A 13,566-nucleotide genomic window follows, 5' to 3' on the forward strand; every position below is an offset into this window, starting at 1 on the left:
CCAGCCCAGGCCAGGACCGAGCTGGACCCACGGGCAGAGAGGAGACAAGGCAGGAGTGGGCTTCGACCAGCCTTTGAGTCAGTCCTTCTCTGGTGCCCTGCTGACCCTGACCTTGAAGGTACCAAAGTCATACAGGCCCCCTGATTATGGCTTCACTGGCTCGAGTTGGGTTTCTGTTTCTGGCAACCCCAAGTTTTGCCTGATCACCCCCAGCCCCAGCACAAGACATGCCTCACCTGGGTGCACACAGCTCCTCCACCCTAGAGGAGGCTGGGGTGGGACTGACACCCGATTCTGTTTGCAGAATGGGGCACTGTGGCGGTGACTGCTCATTCCTCGCCCCAGTGTGGGGGGGCCCTGTGCTGTCTATGTCTGTTATCAGCAGGCACAGACCCCACAGACACAGGGCGGGAGGAAGAAGTCGGAAGCCCCCTCCCCACAGGGCTGGGCACCGAACCTCACAGGCAGGAAGGGGAAAGTGGTCTTGGGGGTGGGAGAAGCTGGGGTCTGGAAGGGCTGCCGCTGGAAGTCAGGAGGTCGTGCTCAGGGTCCCCCAGTGGTGAGGACTCCACCTCTCAAGAGAACAGGCACAGAGGACAAGTCAGAACTAAAAAAAATATTTCATTTCATTCTGAATAAAAAACAGAACAGACAGAACTCTTGGAAATCCTGAAAACAATGTCGTCGCTACAGCAAAATTTCACAGAAATCATCGCAGAGTGGGGACCAAGGCCAGGCCCTGACCCGCTGTGAAGGCTGCCTCTCCAGGGAGGGGCATGACGCTGGGGCCCAGTGGGCCAGAGAGGAACAGGCACAGGTGGTGGCTGTGCCCCCCTGACCAGCCCTGCCGGGTCCCTCGGGACCAAGCTCAAAGCCCAGCCCCCAGCAGCTGCCTCCGGACTCCCACCGGGGCTGGGAGGGGCTGCCCGTCCTCAGGACACCCCCGTGTGAGAGCCCTTCCTGCTGCGGACGCTCCACATGCCCCTCTTGGAGTGGTAGTGGTGGTAGAAGTTCCGCAGCCGGAGTCGCTCCACCTCCAGCCCTGCCTGCAGGACCCTGGGGGCAGAGAGAGGAGAGGTGATCAGGACTCAGGGCAGGGGGAAGAGAGAGAGGTGGTCAGGACCCAGGGGCCAGGGGCAGAGAGAGGTGATCAGGACCCGGGACAGGGGGCAGAGAGAGAGGTGGTCGGGACCCCGGGGCCAGGGGCAGAGAGGAGGTCGGGACCCCGGGGCCGGGGACAGAGAGAGGCGTCAGGACCCCGGGGCCAGGGGCAGAGAGGTGATCAGGACCCCGGGGCCAGGGGCAGAGAGAAGTGATCAGGACCCGGGGCCGGGGGCAGAGAGAGGAGAGGTGGTCGGGACCCTGGGGCCGGGGGCAGACAGAACGGTGGTCGGGACCCGGGGCTGGGGGCAGAGAGAGGTGATCAGGACCCTGGTCCAGGGACTGGGGGTGTCAGGGCTGCCTCCAGCTTCCAGGGCCCTAGTGGGAGGTTGGGGACTCAGGGCCACCCAAGGCCTACAGGATCGGGGGCAGAGCTGGTTCAGGGATGTCCCTGAGCTTGCAGGACCTGGGGGTGGGACAGGGTCTCAGGAGTGATTCGGGTGGAGGGGGTCTCTCTGAGCCTGCAGGATACTGGGAAGATGGGGAAGGGTAGAGTTCTCTCAGCATGTGGGCACCATTTTCCTCATTCCGAGGAGGACGCAGGGTTCAGGGGAGTGGGAGGCGGTCACCTGTCCAGGAGCTCCCAGTCTTCACCCCCCCACTGGTCTCGGAACTCTTCCGTATTCATGCCTCCGACCCGGTCAAAGTCCGACTTGTAGATCCCAAAAAGGCCAAAGCCGTTCACCTCCCAGTAACCTGGGGCGGGCGGGTGAGGAGTGCTGCCCTTCAGACCAGGTCCTGCAAGGCCTCCCCGCAAAGGGCCGCCAGGAGACCTCGGGAGGGCCTCAGGGGTAGGGTCCCATCACCATGGGGGCTTCCGGCGGTGCCCGGTAATGACCCTGGAGCGCGATGCATAAACGCAGGATACTGCAGGAGGTCCCCGGGGACCCCCGCATGGCCCTGGGTGTGCTGGTGCCGGGGGACTGGGGCTCTGGGCTCTACGGGGAGCACTGATGGACTCCCAGGCCTCCCCTGGGGACTGAGAGGCCCCGGGTTCCTGGACGTTACCGTGGCGGTTGGTGGGAACCTTGCCATCACAGGGTGGGGCGCTTGGGGCCTCACCGTGGGGATCCCGGGGCGAGCTCCCGCAGCTCAGACGCATGACCACCGGCGCGAAGGCCAGCCTGCCCTCCACGCAGTGCTTGCGGATGCCGTCCAGGATGTTGGGTGGGAAGTGGATGTGCAGGTCGCAGAGGAACACGATGCTGCTGGCGTCCTGGGGGGTGCGGGAGGTCTGAGCCCCGCCCTCCGCTCCTCCCCGGATACGCCCCGTTTTGCTCCCCGACCCCCATCTGGCCCTCGGACCTCCACCGCGTCCACTCCCGCCTGCAGCCCGGCGGAGCGCTCGAAGTTCCCGGTTCGTCTCAGGTACTGGTACCTGGGGAGGAGGAGTCACAGGCACGATCTCTGGGGGTGGGGTCAGAGAAACCCACCTCCCGGGGAGGAAAGGTGCGCTGGGTCCGCCCAGGTGGAAGTAGGGGCCGTTACCGGGGCAGGCGCGCAGTGCGCAGGGCCCGCTCCACGTCCATATCCTCGCTCTCGAAATCCACCAGGACGACGCTGAAACGCGAGTCCCCGGTGCGCGCGTGCAGCGCAGCCATGTCCGCCAGGAACTGCGCCACCCACCGCGCCTGGTTTTTCACTGGAGGAGAAATGGGGGGCGGGGCGCTGAGCCGACCCTGACTGTATGCTGGGGCCTCCCAGCTCCGAAGAACCTCATCCCGGACACCCACACCCTTTCCTAGTCATTAGGGTCCACATTCCTCCCACGCGGTCTCCCGGAGACCCCGAGCCCGCCCTGCACACCTGGCACGATGAAGTGAACCATCACGTCCTGGCGCCAGGCCAGGCGCAGTGGCCGGCAGAGCTCGGGGCGGCCATCGGGGCGCACAGAGGCCGCGGGAGCGGGCTCGGGACTTCCTCTGTCTGCATCCCCCACGTGGGCTCCCGGCAGCCGCAGGAAGACGTACTCGGAGAGTCGCAGGCGGCCTCCCCCGCGCTCCTGCAGCTCCAGCTCCAGCAGGAAGCGACTCCCTCGCGCCGAGTCCCGGCGCTTCTCCACGTTCACAATGCGTAGAAGCGCGAAGCGCCTGCAAGGCTGGGTGGTCAGCCGGTAGGAAGGCTTCCAGCCTGCACCCCACCCGCAACCCTGGGCCGCCCTGGCCACAGAAACTCAGCTGACTTGGAGTTGCGGGAGGCTGCGGGCTCCGCGGCACAGCTTCTGCCCCTCCAGGCAGGCCCAGCAGGCAGGTCCACCTTCCAGCCACCCCTCCAGGGTCGGGGCAGGACTGGGGGCACACCAGCAAGCCCAGGCCCATCCTCATCCCCTCGCGGGCCTCCTGGCCACCATGCACATCCCAGGTGACATTTATGACATGTCCAGCTGTCCTGTTACCCCTTTGCTCAGAAACCTTCAGGAGTTGGCCACTGCCCATGGGACAAGGTTCAAACGGCTTCTATGGCATTCTAGGACCTTAAGCAGTGTCGAATTTGTGGCCTTCAATTTTCCCCTCCTACTGGGGTAGCAGACTCCTCCTCAGGCACAGCCACTGTCTCCTCTCCTTTGTCCTGAGGAGTCCCCTGCCTGGGATATTTGCCCCAGCCCTCCCAGCCACTCCTCTTCCAGGCCCTGGGTCACCTCTTCTGAGAAGCCCTCCCCGCCCGCCCCGTGCCTTCACGGAACCCCTTTCCCCCAGGCAGCAGCTCTGGGCCTGTCCTGATCCCCGAGTGGAGGAGGCTTCAATGCTGGGAGCCTGTTCCCGGCCCCTTCCTCCTCATTCTGCCCAGCCGATAACCTCAGTTTCCCTCCACTTTGCTCTCCTCATCTGGAGAAAATAGGATCCTGCCCTAGACGACGCTTTCTCTTCAGTCGGCCTCACATCCTCCCTTGGCAGTCTGTGCCCTTCACCGGGGGACGCCCACCTGGGTGCCGAGAGGTCCGAGGCCTCCCTCCAATTCCTGTCCTTCCCCACCCCAAAGCCCTGAGTGTCAGAGACCTCCTGCCCCAAATGCTCTTGGTCTCTCTACACTGTTGCTCCTTGAGCCACACCCAAGTGTGCAAAGGTGGGACCACAACAATGACCATCCCATGAGGCCTCCATGGCATGATGAGCTGCTCTCAGGAAGCTTAGAGCCAGGGGCAGGCGTGCCCTCTGAGCCACCTTGAATCCAGCACCCACCCCCCAGGGCTCCAGGCTGTCAGTCACCACCACCACCATCCCTTCCCCTCCAGGCAGCGGCACACCTGTCTGTACCCAAACCGGTGGAATTCCTGCCCTGCTCACAACCTTCCATCACGCACAGGAGAAACAGTCCCAGCTCTGCCTCCATCCTCTGACCCTGCCTCTGCCTGTCATCACTGCGCAGCTCCTAACTCGCTTTCAAGGCTGGGCACAACAGATGCTGCCTCTTCTTAGGATGCCACAGGCCTCCCGGAGGCCAAATTAGACTCCCCACTCGCCCCCGCCAGCCTGCAGAGAGGGCAGACAGCACTAGATTCCTGGGGCCTGGGGGAGAGCAGAGGGGCCAATGGGCAGAAGCCCTGCACCCTCCTCTGCAGTCAGGCCCTGAGCACCTGGGAACACCCAGGGGCACTGCCAGGGGAGAGGAGGAGGGGTCCAGGGGTCCTGAGCTTTGCCCTAAGTGTCTCAGCCTGGCCCCTGAATGGGGCTGTCTGCCCAGCAACTGGTTGGGACTGACGCTGACCTATGTAGCCTGGACTCATCCCTGGGCCCAGGTCCAGGATGACAGAAGTGGGGTTCGCAGGTGCAAGGATGAGGCGCCAGCCCTGGGTGGGGCTCCAGGGAGGTCCCTGAGGCTGGACAAGTGCCCTGGGCAGTCAGGACACAGGGAAGGAAGGGGAGAACCTGGGGCTTCGCTGGGGTGGGGGGCGGTGCCTCAGCCCAGGCCGGTACACCATTGAGCCCTGGGGAAGGTCTGAGGGGCCCACCAAGGCCAGGACCTCCTCTCCCCGGCTGTCCCCGGCCCCACAACCGCCCTGGCGCGCGTTGAGCCGGCCCCATACCCGCCGTGGAGCGCGTTGAGCCGCTCCATGTACTGAGCCGCCACGTCCACAGCCTCCGCCTCCGGCAGCTGAAGGTTCCCCGAAACGTTGCACCGCAGGTCGTTCCAGTCCGAGCGCAGCAGCTCGAAGTCCACGGCGCCCACGCTGAACGTGCGCTGCCAGTCGATGGCGTCCTCACGCCAGCGTCCGAGCGCCGGGCCCGCGGCCTCCTCGCTGTCCTCCGACGCAGCCTCGTCGCCCGGGGCCCCATCGTCCTCCCCTTCCTCCTCCTCTTCGCCCTCCCCGGGCAGCTGTGGCCCGGACACCTGGGACAAGCTCAGGAAGGAGGTCACGGGCCGCGCTTCGGAGGACAAGTTTGAGTCCACTGTGGGCACCGCAGGTCCCAGCGTGCGCGCCTGGCCCTCCTGGCCCCCTTGGGTGGCCTGCGCCCTGGCTGGGGGCCTCGGCTGTGTGGCCTGGGGGCCGCCGGTCCTGCGGCCGTGGGGCCGGGGTGGGCGTGGGGGCGCCCGCAGCTGCACTCTGGGCAGAGGCCTGGGGTGCAGGAAGACGCCGGGAAAGGGCGGCCAGGGCGCGCGCGGCGCTGGGGCCCGGGGGGATGCCCGCTGTCCCGGCCGCACCCTGGTCACGTACACCTTCGGGGGCTGCTGCTCCGCTGCAGGGCGCGGGGGCGGAGCTCGGCCCAAGAAGAGCGGCAAGGGGCGGGCGCGGGAGGCCCAGCTCAGGGCCCGGGAGTGCCTGGGGGCCCCCTCGTCCCGGGGGCGGGGAGGGGTTGGCGGAGCAGGGGTGGCTCCGGGCTCCGCGTGGACCGCTGGGGCGGGGGACGGGGGGCCGCTCCTGGACGGGGCCGCCTCCGTGGGCTCCAGGCTGTCGAGCAGCTCCCCCTCGTCCTCGTCGTCCAGGAAGTCTGCGGGAAACGCGGGTCAGAAGCTCCCTGCGCGGGTGGGTAAGGGCTGGGGGCGCTGCGGACACTCACCGTCCGGGTTGAGGAAGAGGAAGGCTCGGCGCTGCACCTCCTCTTCTTCATCCTCGTCCCCCTCCTCCTTGTCCATCTTCATGTACTTATAGAACCCAAACCTGGGGCGGAGCGGAAGCATCAGAGCCGATCCCGCCCTGCCCGCCCCGCCCCGCATTTTCCAGCCGGGCTGCGAGCCCACCTCTCCAGGTACAGCGGAGACTCGCGGTAGAAGCACTTGTTGTCCGTCTCCATGTGGGTGAGGCGGGTGTAGTCGTTGGGATAAACGAAGGACAGGTACACCTGGGGGCGGGGAGGAGGCGGGCTCAGGGCTCAGGGCGGGGACCTCCCGGGGCGGCCTCCCAAGGGGCTGGAGAAGGCTCCGCGGAGTCCCGGACGGGAGACCAGGTCTCCACCCGCACTCACAAATTGCAGTCCCTGGTATCTGGCGATGGGGAAGTCCTTGACCACGTAGGTGGGGGCGTAGGCACAGGGCTCCAGCACGTTCTCCAGGCTCGAAGATTCCATGCGCGGAGCTGCAGGAGGTGCGGTTATGGGGCGGCTGGGGCAGGCACCCCCGCCCTCGCCCCCGCGCGGGCCCCCTCTCACTGAGGAAAAAGGTATCCCTGGGATCTGGCCGCAGCATGTCTGCGCTGGTGTCCTCCTGCGGCAGACGCCCCCCCACGTGGCTGGCTGGAGACTGGGGGACGTGGGCCACGTGGTCCATCTTCAGGGCTGACTCATCTGGGGGAAGAGGGGTTCCAGGGTGTGCTCAGACTCCTCCATTCCTCCCGCTCCCACCCAGAGCCCATCCCAAGGAGCCCCACATCCCCAGCGGCGCCCGCGCACCTGTGTACAGGGAGATGTGAGCAGAGCTGATGACCTCGAACTTCAGGCCGGGCAGGAAAGCTCGCCACTGCGGGGCAGAGAGGGTGGGCGTCAGGGGCAGGGCAGTGGCTGGGTCCAGGGAAGAAAGGGTCTACCCCGGCTCAGGGCGGGGGACTAGTAGGACCAATCCCTTAAAGGATGCAGGAGGGGAGATGGTAGAGGGGTCCGGGGGTTCCAACAAGGGGCAGCAGGGAAGCTGGGGAAGGAAGCCTAGAAAGCTGAGGGGCCCTGGGAGCAGGGCCAGACCTCCCCATACTCCCTTCCTCACCTTTCCTACCTGAGGCCCCCCTCCTTTCATCCCTCCCTCCCTCCCTCCCTCCCTGAGGCCCCCCTCCCCCTCCTCCCTCCCTCCCTGAGGTCCGCCCCCCTGCCCGCCTCAGGTTATGACTTCCAACCCTGCCCATTCCCAGTGAGGTCACTGCTGGCCCCCTAAGGGCCGGGCTGGATTCCCTCTCCACTCTGCCCCCACCGCCAAGCTGGGGCTCCAGGGTCCTTCTGTTCCCACCTCATCCTGGGGCCTCCACAGACCACCTCAAACCCCTGTCTCCAGCCTGGGCCCTCTGCCCAGCTGAGCTGGGGTGAAACGCGCCCTCCACACACCAGACACAGGCACCACGGAGCAGCCCGCAACACCCACCAGGCTCCAGGCCCTCTGCCTTGCTGTGTAACCCCTTTCCGCTTCCCCCATCCATCCCCACAGCCACCTCCCTGGGTTCGAGGACCAAAGGCCACAGTAAAAACCCTTCCCCCAGGCTCTCTCCACTCTGTGGCCAGGGGTTTTTTCCTGGAATGCAAATGCCATGGCCTCATTCTCAGGACAAAGCCCTATCTGTGCAGAGTGGTGCTCAGGCCCCGCCTGGTCTGGCCACCAGAGCCTTCCCAGTCTCAAAGACCCGCTTCCTCTGCTGGGTCTGTTCCTTCGCTGCTCTCGTGGTCTAGAATTCACCCGCCATACGCCCCACCCCAAATTATCTGCCCCCCACATCTCCCTACTGAATGTCTCCATTCTCTCAAGACTCTACTCAAAGGTGACTCCTAGTGAGGCCTCACCGAGCCCCCCAAGAGGGCGGAGCAGACCCTCCTGACCTCAGGCCCATGGCCCTGACCAACTGCTTTGTCAGCTTTGGGACGGGGACTCCACTGCAGTTGTCCTGAAGGGAGGCAGCGGAAGTGGAGTCTCCAGAAACTCCCGGGGGCGGGGGGCACTCACGCCCACTTCCACGTGGTCCGAGCCGCGGTCGTCCTGCTTGTGCAGCAACTCAAAGTAGTACCTCCGGGAGGCCATGAGCCTGGGGACACGAGGAGCAAGGGTTGGGCCCCGCCATGCATAGTGGAGCCAGGGAAGGGGACAGGTGGTGCCCACACCCCTCAGGGCTGGCCCTCAGGAGGATGGCAGCTGGGCTGGGCGGGTGCTTGTGCAGAGTGTGTGCAATCGTGCACCGGGTAAGGAAACACCACGTAGCCCCCTCCCACGAATACACAAGTGCATGCACATGCACCCCACAGTCACTCACCGCCTGGGCTTGGACACCTGGGAGCTGAACTTGGTGAATTCTCCAGGCGCTGTCCACTCGGAACCAGTCTGGGGGGTGATAGGGGAGGGGCGGCGGGGGGGTTCACTCTCTCCCTGGGGACACCAAACCCATCGGGTCCTCATTCCCAAGAGGCTGGTGGGGACAGGTGACTGAGCTGCAGGAGGCCTGGGAAGACACCAGGGGTGGGGTGGGGGTACCTTGCCCACAAAGGCCACAAGCTGAGCAGCAGCGGGGCTTTCGTCCGGACTCAGCCAGAACTCCGAGTTGTCGTCTGAGGCCACAGAAAACTGGACGTCTCCTAGTCCACAAGACTAGGCTCAGGGGGGGTGCAGCCTCACGACACCCCTCCCCCAGGGCACCCTCACCCCCGTACCATCCCTCGCTGGGTGGATGAAACCAAAAATACGGAGTCCATAGTTCTTCCACTTGGGGGACACGGCCAACTTCTTCACGGTGGTGCGAGTCTGAGGGGGCAGTGACTGTTGCTGTCGAAGCCCCCTGCGTGCCCTGCCCGCCCTGCACCCCCCAACCCCGGCACTCACATGAGGGAACAGCGGGAAGTGCAGGTTCCTCCTCAGGTGGCCCACGGCGCCCCCACACCAGTCCTCAAACACGTGCAGGTTCACCTGCCCCTTGTACTGGGGATCGGGGGGCCTTACCTTCTGCACGGCCCGCCGCCCCCCCAGCCCCGCCCTGCCTCCCAGCCCCTTACAGGCTGAGCCAGCTCACCTCCTCCCGCCATGGGGGTGTCTGATGGGTGAAGTTCAGTGGCAGCTTCCCAGCCCCTGCAGGAAACAGCATATCTAGATCCTGACCTTCGGGCTGCAGGAGAGAAAAGGCAGCGGGGTCAGGGCTGGAAGGGCAGGGAGGAGGTCACAAACGGCAAGACAGACCTTCACAAAGACCCCTTCCAACATGGAGCCACACAGGCCTAAATGCCTGCGAGCCCACAGCCGCGCAAACCCTGACCCATGGCCCCGGCACGTACACTCAGACCCCCTGGTCACTCTCGCCCAAGCAGATGCCCAGCCACCCCACATACTGACCGGCTGGTGCATTCATGCACCTGCTGCAGCCCCCAGACACAGAGCTCCAGACAGGATGCCTGGTGCTGCAGCTCACACTGACAAGCCATGCTGTGCTCCCCACCCACATGTCCTGTGTCTCATGCCCCCCTGCTGTGTCCTCCAGAAGGGACAGGTTCTCAAGACACCAATGCTCAAGTGGCTTCGGGGCTTTGGGGTCTCGTCTCGTGCACACGCGTTCTCCCCAAGGCCTTGCTCACCGCCTGCTCCTCTTCACGGCTCTCACTGGAGTCCTCAACCCTCTGTGTGGATGGCGCAGCATGGACCCCCCGGCCGTCGGTCACACTGGTCAGCTTCTCACCATCTGCAGGTGGCACGTGAGGCCTGTCTCGGGCCCAGGCTCTCTCCAAGGCCATTCTGCCTGCTGCTGGGGTCAGCCAGGCTGGGGACCCACATGGCCAGAGCAGGGCAAGGAGGCTGTGGTGTCTCTCACTAAAGCCAAATCTCTCCTCATCTGCGTCCTCTACCACCAGATGCCCCACCCCACAGCGAGGCAACTTCTTCCACACCCCACCTCTGGTGGGGCAGCCCGGGCTGAGCCTTCCAGCAGGCTGTTCCCAACCTCCAGCAGGTGTGAGGGAGGAAAGCTGGGTGCGCCAGCTGGTGTGTGTAGGCACCCACATGCACCCCCATCTGGCCATTCTTGTTAAGTGGCTCTGCCTCCAGGAAGACCCCAGGACTGCCCTGTGCCCTCAGCACTTTCTCTGTGTGCTGGTGTGTTCCATGTCTGCCTCCCTTACCAGAACTGAGAACTCAGGGTTAGTGCCAAGGGACTGTAGTCAGGAAAGCCGGCACTGCCTCTCCTGAAGGATTTGAGCTCTCAAAGTCTGGACTGAGGGACAGGCATGGATGCGGAAGCCCAGGCGTGGCCCTGGAGCAGAGGGTGGCCCTGGATTGAGTGTCCCTGGGTAGGAGGACCAGGAGGGGCAGAAATGGGGTGAAGTGAAGCATCCCTTCAGATGCTCAGGTCCCAGGGCGTGGAACCCCCTGGGGCCGCAGTCAGGATGTCTAGGTCCTCAGCTTAGGGAGGTCCAGGAAGTGGAGAGGGCTGGGGCGCAGAGCTGGCCTGCCCAGGCTTGTGGGGAGGCAGTAGAGATGTCCACAGGCAGACCTGGGAAGGGTCCTCGGGGGGCTCCCCCGACTTTGGCCCCAGCTCCCCCGACAGAACAGTCTGCTCACTCCCCATCTCCCTGGGCAGCTGTTGAGTTCCTCTTGTCCTGGCCCTGGCCTCAAAGGTAGCAAGTAGTACAGGTGCCCTGGGGCGGAGCTCGCTTAGCCTCAAGGGGTCCTTGGAAGGGGGATTCCTATGCATCCGCCCCCTCCAGATTGGGCTTAGATCCCTTCGCTGCTCCGAAAACTACAGAGGCTCCTGCGGAGGGGGCTGGTTCTGTTCTGTGTCATTGGGGCAGCTGTGGATCCTGCCCTGTCTGCTAAGAGCTGGGGTGGAGCTTCTTTTAGGGATTCAGCAGTATCTGGGGTCTCTTGAGGGGGTGGCAGCTGCGAGGTATGTGGGTTGGGACAAGCCCCAGACCGTTGGCCTGTGTGGGTCCCGGCCTCCCAGCGCACGAAGAGAAGACAGAGGAGCTTTGGCAGGTGGAGTGGCCCAGGTGTCCCCCGCCAGTATCATTGTTCTGCCCCCTCAGGACACCCGGCTCCCTGGAGAAGGCTCAGAGGCAGCCAGCTGGGGTCTCTCCTGGTCTGGGCATGGCACTAACCTCCCTCCTCCTCAGGAGGGGGCATTTTGTCCCTCCTTCTCCCCCCACCCCCCAGGCTTTCATCTGCGCCTTCCTGTCTGGTGTGTGTCAAAGATCAGCATCTCCAGGGGGCCCTACCCCGGCTGGCTCACCGTGACCCGATCTGCTTTGTTTGTGGGTTGGGGTCGGGAGAGTTTACGCCAGGCTTTGCAAGCTGGGCCCCATCCCCACGCACGGACCCCCACAACACTGGCACAGTTCACCGAGGGCGCCCCCGCCGGGAAGCGTCCCAGCTGCACCGGCCACTTCGCCAAGCCCGGGCCCGGGTCCCCAGCACACGGGGAAACTGAGGCCCTGCTAAGCGGGCAGGGGATGGAGGCGAGGCCTGAGAAGGCCTCTCGGAAGGCTCAGCAGGGTCTGGGGCAGAGAATCCCCCGGGAGCCCACCGTCAGCCGCTCACTACCAGATCCAAGCCAGGGTCCCTCCCAGAGAGGGTCGCGCGCGTCACTGCGGACGTCATCCAGCGTCCGGGCCGAGCCGAACCGCGCCCCCTCCTCACAAATCGCAGGGCGGGGAACAGCGGGCGGGGTCTCCGGGCGGGCCGGGCCCAGCAGAGACCCCCGTGCGGTGGGAGGCTCGGCCCGCGCCCCGGGGCCCCCGCCGCCCGCGCCCCTCGCGCCGTACCTCGCCCGTAGCCCAGGCGCTGGCGCAGCGCTCGGCCCTGGCGCACCAGGCCCAGGTGCACGTAGGTGAGCCACGCGGCGCAGCTCAGCAGTAGCAGCAGCAGCAGCAGCTTCATCTGTTTGCGGATCTTCTTCACCGGGAGCCGCGGCATCGCGGCCGCCGCGCCCGCCATAGCAGGCCGCGCTCAGCGTGTGCCGCCGCTGCAACCCCCGGCCCCCGCCGCCCGCCATCCCAGCCCTTGCCCGCGCCGCGCGCTCAGCACTCACCCAGCCCCACTGTGTCAGTCCTTTGTCATGCGTGCAGCCACCGGAGATGCCGAGCCGCGACAATTTTCCCTCGGCCTGGGCTGGCCCGAGGGGGTGAGGGCAGCCTCCTCGCGGTGCCCCCTTGACGCTCCAGCTCCGCGCTCCTGGGGCGGCAGCGGGACCAGCATCCCTTGGAGCTGCCACCCGCGGATCAGGCCCCAGCCGCCTTGAGATAATCGGGCCGAGCCAGGCCGCCCAGCCAGGGAGCCAATGGCGGCAGGCGGAGGCAGGAGTAGGAGGCACCCGAGGCAGGCGCGGGGGTGGGGCAGGGGTGCGGGGCGCGGGTGTGGGAGCGGAGGAGCAGGGATGCAGGAGGGTGGGCAGGGATGGGGCAGGGGCGCGGGGTGCAGGGGCGGAGGGCAGGGATGCGGGGGACGGGGGTGCGGGGCGCGTCACCTGGAGCCCTGGAGGCGCGGCTCCGGGGACAAGTAAGGAGGCTGACGGCAGGGGATGGGCACAGCCCGACTAGGAGCGGGGCAGCCTCCTGAGAACAGTGACCCGAAGGACTGGAGCCAGACAACGAGGAGGGAAGGGAGGGACCCGGGGAGCTGGGGGGCGGGGAATGAGGGTGGGGATGGGGGAGGCCGAGAGAGGCGGGAGGAGGGTGGGCAAGCACCGACTTCAGCCCAGGGGTGGCAGTCGCTGCGGGATCTCGCCTGTCTGGGCGGCAGGAGCGGCCCCAGCTGGTGGCCCTCGCCCCATCTAGCGCGGCCTGAGGCAGGTAACCGTGCCATGCCTCTCACCGGGACCTTGTACCCCTTTGTGCCCTTTCTCGCCTGGTCTGCACCAACCCCCGCCAATCCCTTTGTCCCCCAAGTACTTCCCTTGTCCAGCTGCCAGCTTGACCCTACTCTTCTCCCTCTGTTCAGCTGTCTCTGGGTGTGTAACAAACCACCCAACCTCAGTGCTGTCCAACTACAGCGTTCCTGTGTTCCGCAGAGGGGCAGACCTGTTTGGGACACTTGATGGGTCCACAGCCGGATGGTGTCCTCTGTGGGTCAGGAACTCGGGGCACTCGGGAACAGCTCCTCTCTGCTTCTCTAGGTGCTGGCCTCCCGTGGGAAGACGTGAGTGGTGGGGCCGGCTCTGCGGGACAGGCTGGAGCCATCCAGAGGCTTCTGCCCTGAGCGGGCGCACCCTGGGCATGAATGGCTGGGCTCACCTTGGGTGGTTGGCCAGGGCACCTGCACGCCCAGCTCCCGGGGCAGCCTGCCGGTCCAGCACACAGAGTGAAGCCT

The 13,566-nt window shown here is 65.7% G+C and overlaps 1 protein-coding gene across 1 annotated transcript; it reads right to left on the reverse strand.

Moving 5' to 3' along the window:
- Nucleotides 1-601: 601 nt before the first annotated feature.
- Nucleotides 602-12,481, reverse strand: B4GALNT4 (beta-1,4-N-acetyl-galactosaminyltransferase 4). The gene is made up of 20 exons (XM_003909311.3): nucleotides 12,024-12,481; nucleotides 9,846-9,949; nucleotides 9,290-9,382; nucleotides 9,103-9,198; nucleotides 8,934-9,024; nucleotides 8,758-8,858; nucleotides 8,540-8,607; nucleotides 8,236-8,314; nucleotides 6,987-7,053; nucleotides 6,747-6,881; nucleotides 6,564-6,673; nucleotides 6,340-6,440; nucleotides 6,159-6,259; nucleotides 5,186-6,089; nucleotides 2,968-3,251; nucleotides 2,650-2,803; nucleotides 2,467-2,539; nucleotides 2,224-2,377; nucleotides 1,731-1,857; nucleotides 602-1,056 (listed from the first exon to the last, which is right to left on the reverse strand). Exons 1-20 carry the CDS (start codon nucleotides 12,193-12,195, stop codon nucleotides 933-935), a joined length of 3,138 nt encoding a protein of 1,045 aa, XP_003909360.2. The 5' UTR covers nucleotides 12,196-12,481; the 3' UTR covers nucleotides 602-932.
- Between the last annotated feature and the right edge of the window lie 1,085 nt (nucleotides 12,482-13,566).

Source organism: Papio anubis, chromosome 12 (genome assembly GCF_008728515.1).
Source record: "Papio anubis isolate 15944 chromosome 12, Panubis1.0, whole genome shotgun sequence".
Taxonomy (NCBI): domain Eukaryota; kingdom Metazoa; phylum Chordata; class Mammalia; order Primates; family Cercopithecidae; genus Papio; species Papio anubis.